Genomic DNA, 9,211 nt, shown 5'->3' with positions numbered 1-9,211 from the left:
GAAAACAGTTCTAAATAAATTTTGCTAACTAAACTCTAGGAAAGAGTTGCCATTGGACTTGAACTTAAAGGACATAAGAACAACAAACTTTCTGTATTGACATATGATGCTATTCAAGAATATGTTGTCTACTCCACCTGGAAGCGAATCCCATTGAACTAATTGAGAATGCACTTCTGATTAGCCTTGTATCTGATATCATTGTTCATGTAGAAGGATGGACATCTGTGAACTTCTCAACTAGCTTCCATTTAATGGGTTAAAATAAATATATAGAAATCGATTTGCATTTTGTTAAGGGAATAAAGGGCTTAATTATTAGGCCTTAATATGTTGTGGTCATCATCAAACCCTTAGCAAACTCAGAGCTAATGGAATGCTTAATGTAAAAGCTAAATAAGTAATTAATGAGTACTTCTGAGGATTCAAAAGAATTGTTCTGTGCATAGATATTGCATTAAATTAATTGTTCTGAGCAAAAATGCCTGTAGTCTTGCTCTTCTGTTCTCTTTCTTCCCACTGGAAACTGTTTGCTGAAGTTCATTAGGGCACTGTTCTGTGAGACAAGATTAATTACCTCCAACTAATTGTTTTATAATTGATTCCTGAAACTACACATTATTGATCATTTGGTTCTGCTTTGCCTCTATTTGTGTATCATTATTGTAAAGCATAAGAAAACCTCTAATGGGATCACTTGTGATTATGTTGTTGCTGATGTCTTGGGGAAAGAAATGATTTCTCCTCTGGATTATATGAAATTTAAATTTAAATAGAGCAAAATGGCAAAAAACGACTCTTTGAGATGCAGGCAATAAAGCTTAGCAGCTCGTTAAGAGAAGCATAGCTTTCAATTGTTCACAAGCATAGCAAGACAATTGCCAGTAGAAACTCTCTGACATTTGACATTGTTGAGTTCCCATAGTCAAGTTGCCATTTATTTGGATGTATAAAATCAATCTGGCTTTTCCTAAACCCACGATGAAGTCTCCACACCATTATATCATAACAATTGAGCAATTCATTATTACCTCTTTGCCATCAGGCTAAATGAACAGATTTACTTAATGAAGTTGATGTTTAAGTGAGCTTTGCTTTTTCAAAAGGGGGTACATCTTCTCTTTTAGATGTGTTACAATGCCTGCCATTGTTTTGTTTTGTATTTCTAGCAAAGTCCTCTCGAAAAAGGCTCTGTGACCTTACAATGCCATGTCAGAGAGAAATTTAACAGGTGGGATGATTCCTGGTGTCAGGATGTGGGGCTTGGAAGTCTGCATCTGTGTCTTGACATATGATTCAATTAATATAGAAAATTTAGTCAGATATGGTGATGGCTACTACAGGTCAGAGTAGTCTAGTTTAGGATCTATAGGTAGGTGGCAATAGGATGAAGTGGTAGTGCTCCTTTACCAAAACTTAGCGAAGTTACTCCTCTGAACTACAACTTCCAGCATCCTCAAAATTCCAATTGAAGGGATTTTCTGGTGGTTGTATTCCAAAATGTATCTCCTCCAAGCAGTGCCTTATACTGGTAAAGAAGCTGCACCAATATGTGTACCCTGGAGTCTTCAGTTATGCTCATTTAAAGGTAGAGTTTGTAATATTCCTAAAAAAATTTATGTTAGGAATTATGGATAAAGAACTGCATAATAAATATGGACTAATTCTTCATTTTATGGCAATAGCAACAATACAATAGCTTGTACATTTTCTGTTGCTGGTCATCGACTGTAATAAATAAATTTGAATTTGAATATTGTTTGCTGAATGGAAGAATGGATTGTGATGGTTATTGATGTAGGCCAAAAGGGCTAAATTCATGTGATTCCTAAAGGATAGACTATTGAACACTTTTTGAAACACTGGAAATCTAACAATGTACAGGCTGTCCCAGAGTTACAAACATTTGACTTATAAATGACTCCTATTAAAGAATGGGGTGAGACAACAGGAAGAGAGCGAAATCTATCCCTAGGACGGGAATTGGCTATACTGGTTATGGCTGATAGGAGCTGGAACACCCCGGTTACTCATCACTGTTATACTTGTTTACTCATAACTAAGCCCATACATTTTAATGGAATGTATTCCCAGAAGGGCAGAGGTAGGTAAAGGTAAAGGTTTCCCCTGACATTAAGTCTAGTCATGTCCGACTCTGGGGGTTGGTGCTCATCTCCATTTCTAAGCCGAGGAGTCAGCGTTGTCCAAAGACACCTCCAAGGTCATGTGGCCGGCATGACTGCATGGAGCACCGTTACCTTCCCACCGGAGCAGTACCTATTGATCTACTCACATTTGCATGTTTTCGAACTGCTAGGTTGGCAGAAGCTGGGCCTAACAGCGGGAGCTCACCTTGCTCCCTGGATTCGAACCGCCCAGCTTTCGGTCAGCAAAGTTCAGCAGCTCAGTGGTTTAACCCACTGCACCACCAGGGGCCCGAGGACAGAGAAGATTAGAAATCATGTAGCCCTTCAGATGCTATGAACAACGGCTGCCAGCAGCCCTTGCCAATGCAGCTAATTGTAAAAAATTCTGGAATTAGCAGTCCCATAATCTCCCTAGGGCCACATGATTCCCAGTTTAGAATCAAAATTAGCTGGATCCAAGTTTCAGCAACAAAAATAGGATGTCATTAACAATGCATATCTACTCAGTTCAACTTAGTCCAATGCAAATAGTTAAGTAGGAATTGAATTGTAGCCCTAATCATTAATTTATTTATAGGATTTGCTAGGGTGTATTCAGATTTTCTCAGGACATTTCCACACTGCCATATGAAACCCAGATTATCTGCTTTGAAATGGATTATATGGCAGTATAGACTCATATTCCACTTCAAAGAAGATAATGTGGATTATTTGATTTGATAATCTGGATTATATGGCATATTATCAAATCAGGGGCCTCAGATTAGCTGCATTAAATTCATAGCACTTGGGTTAGCCTTCATTACTAAAGCAAGCTTCATTGATTTCAATGGGAGTCCATTCCAAATTTTACTATGAGATGATGGCAGTACTAACTGTGCTTGCATTGGAGCAATTTAATTCTTCTAATATCTTTTTAATAAAACAGCAAAAACTTTAAATCTGTCTAGTTTAGTATCTGTCCTCTTGGATTTTCTGGTGCTCCTAATGGCTAGGGTTTAAAAATGCCAAGATGCTGTGGAAAGACTATATAAGTAATTCTCAAAAAGAATTCATATCAAGTATTCCCCAAAGGAATTCTTCCACAGCCCTGCTTCCACATCACCTTGCCTTTCTTGCCCATTGCTCAGGAATACCTAATAAAACAGTTGGGGAACATTTTTTAACGTTCATGACAAGAAGAGAGACATTGACAAAGCGCTGCATTTTTTGAAAAGCAAACCAGAATTAAGTATATCTGAAAGCAGCATTTTTTTTCTTTCAGAGGCCTCTGTAAGGACATTAATCTCAACCCCAGGCAACTCTATTAAGTCAATAGAGTCAGGTGACAAAATGGGAGGAGAAAACATTATAGCATCAATTGTTTTAAGAAATAAAGGAGCTTCTTTCTTATAAATTGAACAAGCTGTGTAACTTCAAATCACTTCTTGAGTTCTGATTCCTCCTGTCAGGGTTGCTTACTGTTATCTGGGATGCAATAAGACTTCACATCAGGTGAATTTAGAAAAGAAGATCTAACCGAGAAAATGCAGAGTTTAAGGTAAATAAATACAACTTGTCACATAAAATATGCAGGTAAACTAGGTGTGCAATCTAACTGCTGACATTGCCTAACATTTCAGCAATCCTTTTCTACTGCTCTTCTAAGAATCTGAGAATTAATTTTCTTGTAACTATAATAGAGCTTTTTATAGTGATTTTTATATCCAAGGACTAATTTAATGCTATTGTATGGGTGTGTTGTTATAGTTACTACCTTTAACAGTGATGTATTCCTATTGTGGCTATAATTTGCTTTTGAATTTAGACTAACACATATGCTGTGAAATGATGCTGGTTGTGTTGTTATTTACTATAGTTTTCTCTCTTTCAGGGTTTTTATAAGTGTGGCTCTGTCAGTTCAACTCATCCAATTGGGATATGGTAAGGAAATGTGTAATTTTAAAATATGCATGTGTAACCAAACTAAAGATGCAATGAATTATTCATTTTTAAAAAATACATGAAAAGATAATTATAACATTCTAGCAGTAGAGAGCATCTCCCCATAGCAACTTCTGAGAAACTTGGGATGCAAGATTTCTAAAAGGCAGGGGCCTTTCAGATGGTACCTTATGGCCAAGTAAACCAACAGAAGGATGGAGAAGTACCACTCGTCCCTGAAACCTATTTTTTTCTGTAAGAACTGGCCATGATGGAATTGTTGAGACCTCTCTTAGATGATCTGACTGGCAGTGACAAGATCGAAATGTGATAGGATATTGCTTTTAAAAAACACTAGGAATTACATCTGATATTAAATTAAAACATCTTTTTTCATGTCAGGGACGACTTGAGAAACTACAAGTCGCTTCTGGTGTGAGAGAATTGGCAGTCTACAAGGACGTTGCCCAGAGGATACTAGGATGTTTTTGATGTTCCATCCTTATGGGAGAGTTCTCTCATGTCCCAATTAAAACAGTGATAAAGAGGAACTTCAGTGTTTTTGTCCCTAGATGTAGATGATTTTTTGATTTTTCTAATTACATAATGGTATCTGTTTTCTTATGATTTCATGTTATGTTGCTCACGGACACTCTGAAACTACCACTTCATCATTGCTGTGAATCTGACGTGTTTCTTCTCTTTCAAGCTTGCGAAGGAGAGAATTGTGATAACATCTCAAGCCACGAGAAGCAGAATACACCCTCGGAAACGTTTAATATTTTGAATAATCTCAATTCTGAGAAGAAGAACAAACCTTCCAATGTTTTGCCTTTCATTGGGATCACAGATGGTATGTAGTTTGCTGTATGAGTACCTATATATTTATTTTCCGGTCCAAAAAACACTGCTCAGACATTTGTTAAAAATGATAGATTCCTTAAACTGAAATATGCTCATTCAGAAGTTTATAGCTGTTATCATACTGACTGATACAAACGGTCATAAAAAGACAGCTAGTCACTGAATTGTTGGGATGATGCTTTGAACTAGACCAGTGGTCCTCAACCTGTGGGTTCCCAGGTGTTTTAGCCTACAACTCCCAGAAATCCCAGCCAGCTTACCAGCTGCTAGGATTTCTGGGAGTTGAAGGCGAAAACATCTGGGGACCCATGGTTGAGAACCACTGATCTAGACCAACAAATGCATTAGGCATTAGGGCAGCAAAATTTTCTTGAAGAAAGGCATCTAAGCATGCTATCATCCCCACATGCATACTATGATCATGCTACAACACCTGTTACTTGTATCAATTTACATGTGTATATGTGTCTATACATATAAGGCCAAAACCTTAAAAAAATACATTAGCCCCTCAGTATCTCCTGGGGTTTGGTTTCAGGATCCCACATGGATACCAAAAATCAGTGGATGCTCAAGTTCCATTACACATAATAGTGACCCTTATATAAATTCCTCTTAAGCTAAGCTCCATTTTTGCTTTTAAAATATTTGAAGATGTGGGTGGTTGAATTTGTGAATGCAGAATCTGTGGATACAGAGGGCTAGGTCAGCAAATTGAAATTATTGTTCCTCAAACAAGAATTCTGCTGCCAAATAAGAATTCCCCCATCATGACATTTTCATTCAGCCGCAAATTTCTATCATTACGGAAATTGGGACTCCATAAATCATCTTAGAATTCTTGTACTTACTATTCACCATCCCTTGTGCTGGCAGGACTGCTGACCAACAGGTCGGTGGTTCAAATGTAGGGAGAGTGAGCGAGCTCCAGATGTCAGCTCCAGCTCCTCATGCGGGGATATGAGAGAAGCCTCCCACAAGGATGGTAAAATATCAAACATCTAGACATCCCCAGGGCAATATCCTTGCAGACAGCCAATCTTCTCACACCAGAAGTTTCTCAAGTCGCTCCTGACTCGGGGGGGGGGGGGGGGAGACCTTCCCTTGTTCAGTTATTTTCTCTGGATTCCACAAAAAACTGGAAACCCTTCTCCTGATCCTCCAAGGATGGTTCGTTTAAAAACTTGCATATACTCTTTAGGACCTTCTTCAGGGTTTATGGTAACTTTAAGCATAATACTACCATATTTCAGTCTTCAGTATGAGTGATATTATTTAATTTTCTATGCTCTTTATTCCAGCTAGCAAACTGAGCAAGCACTGCTGTCACAATGGAGGAACTTGTTTCCTAGGGACCTTTTGTATATGTCCAAAACACTTCACTGGAAGGCATTGCGAATATGACACAAGAATCAGGTATGTAAAAAATGTATTGAGTATTTATATATTAAATATTTTAAAGCAAGTGTGTCTCCTGGAGCAATCTTTTATGAAAAATTGATAATGGAAAAAATCACTGAAAACACCTATCTGGGAATAATGGGAAACATATTTTTCTCATGTGCATCTCAATTTCTTAGGAACTGTGGTGCCCTTGGGCATGGCGAATGGTCTCAAGAAGGATGTCAACTGTGCCGATGCATTTATGGAACTATGGACTGTTTTACACAAACTGGATGTGGTAAGAGAGCGTCACTATACACACATACACACACATCTTCTATCTCTTCTCTCTCTGGCCTTCTCTTTATATATATCTACTAGAGTTGATTAAAGGGAAAGCCAGAGAGAAGATACACACACACACACACAGACTTGAACAGACTGAACTGCCAGACTTCCAAGCAAATGGAAAGAGGTTTCTTGGGTTAACAATAGTTTCTCTTCTTCTGAGAAGGCTTGAGATGAGCAGACATGTTTAGGAGAGCAAAGTCTTGAATTTCTAACTTAACATTTCAGAACAGCAAAAGACAAACCAGCAGCATTAAACTTGTACGCTGGTCAAATGGACTTTTTGTATCCAAATATACATTCTTAGACACACATTTAGATTTCCAAAGGAAGATAGACTTTCAACAATTCTATTTCTGATTATTGAGAGTGTTTCATATGGAAGAGCTAAACTCACTGCCTGTTGGCCAGAAGAGAAAGAAACGAGGAGGAAGTGAGAGAGATGAGCAGTTTGGGGTAACAGGAAATATTTTCCTGAATACATTGAATATCTATGTCCGCACATTACCATCTAAAGTTGATTAAAGTGAAAGCCAGGCAGAGAAGAAATAGAGGCACATGAAGATTTATACATATATACCTCAATTAATGAAGTATATGTATTCCTGAGCAATACAGACAGTCACCAATATTCATAGATTTTGGATCCATTTCTTTAACCATCCACTACTTAAAAGCAGGCTAATCCAGTTCGCTCTTTCTCATTGTTTTGCTGCCCATGCTCAATAAAGTATTCCAGAGGTAGCTCTTTTTTAGCTTCTCCATTTTACACATAACTACAGTAGCTTCAGCTACAACAGAATCCCATTCTTTCCCAGATTAAATCTTTATTGCATTGTTTCCTGCAGATAACACGATTGCCACCTAGCATTGATCATTTGTGGTTCTCCAGCCCACCTTCACAATCTCTGTGTCAATCCTAGTGGGGGGGGGGGGGGGCTTCTAGCTAGATGAAGCAGGAAAAGTGGGGCTGGGAATGCCTGAAGAGTGTGGGCAGGAGAGAAAACTGAAGGGCTTTGTTAACTGAGGTATCCCATATTGTTTGAGCATTTTCGTTGTAGCAATAACAATAATTATAATAATCATAATACAGGCAGGAGCATGAAGACCTACACTCTAAATGGACTTAGGCTAAGTAAATACAGGAAGACTGTCAATGAGGTGGGAGAAGATGGACTTTGCTGGTCAGCTGCCTGTCATAGAGGACTTATAAAACCCATCATCCACTAGACATGATATGTCATCTTTAATGCCAGGAGACATTTTTAATTGCCCATCTTTTTTAACCCAGATGCAGCTGCTCCCAGTTGACCACATATTCAATGGACTCCTGCTAAACAGTAAGTAAATCACCCACAGATGTTACTTTAATTTGCCCAAGAGTTTGTATAGGCAGACATGTGACTTTGTGTGTTCATAGAAAAAGAAGCTAAGATTGGTTGCTCCATTTTTGCCCCTTTAAATATTTGGGCAACAAAATGTTACCAGGGGAAGTTCCTTCTCTCCATCACAGGGACATAAAGAGAACTGGAAAATAGATATTTAGTAAAAGTATGTAAATCTTTGAAGTATTGGGAATTATTTCAGGGGTTGTACCTGGCTATCCAAATCTAATTCCATGTAACCTCACTACACAATTATAGCTCTTGGATACCACTTTTAACTGACATATAGAATCCTAGGATTTGTAACTTCATGAGGTATTAGGGAGTTGTAAAGTTCAGGAGATGGCAATAGAGAACTCAAAGTACCTCACCAAACTACAAATACCAGCATTATACAGGGTGACACTATGGTGAAAAGTGATGTCAAGAGCTGTAATTTAAGTGTGTATACACCCAAAGTTAATATTTGTGTGACAGGTCCAAGCAATCCTGGGCAGAAAATAGATTAGAACAGCACAGGAAAACTGTATTTATGACAAACACAACCAGTGATAGTAGATGGGTAGCTCCACTATTTCTATCCATACAGTGCTGTCTAAGGTGCTGCATTCATTCTGGGCATAGAGTTCAGAACTGTTGATAGCTTCATTGAAATTCAGGCCAATATCTGGGGTAGTTTAACCACTTCCATGCTGACCCCAAAATTATCAAATATTGCTGAGCATACATTGAGCTCTTACTTCAAGCATTTATTACATGGCTCATAAACATTAATTAAATCTAAATGACTTGATTCTTAAAGCCAGTGTGGTGTAGTGGTTTGAGCATTGGACAATGACATTGGAGACAAAAGGTTCAAATATCCACTCAGCCATGGAAACCTACTGGATGGCTTCAGGTGAAATATACACTTAAAGCACCCAGAAAACCCCATGATAGATTGACTTTTGAAGGCTTTCAAGCCTGCACTTGCTGCAGTGAAGAGGTTATGGGGTGTTCTGAAGGAGATGATGAACCAGGGAGAAAGGGAGCAGAGAAAATAGATCCCACCTTTCCTACTGACTGCATTCTGGGTTTCCAAAATATGTCTCATTGCCAAGATTACAAGGTGACAACTGCCTTCTCTTATCCTCTTGGCACTTATTAAAGATTTAGCTGCAG

General features: G+C 38.3%; 1 protein-coding gene across 1 annotated transcript; it reads left to right on the top strand.

The window, feature by feature from the left end:
* The first annotated feature begins 4,593 nt into the window (after window positions 1–4,593).
* LOC103277664 (cryptic protein) lies at window positions 4,594–6,921 on the top strand. The gene is made up of 3 exons (XM_016991423.2): window positions 4,594–4,923; window positions 6,236–6,350; window positions 6,515–6,921. Exons 1-3 carry the CDS (start codon window positions 4,707–4,709, stop codon window positions 6,696–6,698), a joined length of 516 nt encoding a protein of 171 aa, XP_016846912.2. The 5' UTR covers window positions 4,594–4,706; the 3' UTR covers window positions 6,699–6,921.
* Window positions 6,922–9,211: the final 2,290 nt, after the last annotated feature.

This window comes from Anolis carolinensis, chromosome 2 (genome assembly GCF_035594765.1).
Source record: "Anolis carolinensis isolate JA03-04 chromosome 2, rAnoCar3.1.pri, whole genome shotgun sequence".
In the NCBI taxonomy this organism is placed as follows: domain Eukaryota; kingdom Metazoa; phylum Chordata; class Lepidosauria; order Squamata; family Dactyloidae; genus Anolis; species Anolis carolinensis.
Note: the sequence above shows the minus strand (reverse complement) of the source record. Positions and strands in the feature narration are given on the sequence as shown.

Excerpts from the sequence above, each read along its gene's own strand:
- LOC103277664 (XM_016991423.2), top strand. The coding sequence starts at position 4,707 with ATGTTGCTCACGGACACTCTGAAACTACCACTTCATCATTGCTGTGAA. Across the intron at positions 4,924-6,235 it reads TTTCATTGGGATCACAGATG|CTAGCAAACTGAGCAAGCAC; the intron begins GTATGTAGTTTG and ends TCTTTATTCCAG. Across the intron at positions 6,351-6,514 it reads GAATATGACACAAGAATCAG|GAACTGTGGTGCCCTTGGGC; the intron begins GTATGTAAAAAA and ends TCAATTTCTTAG.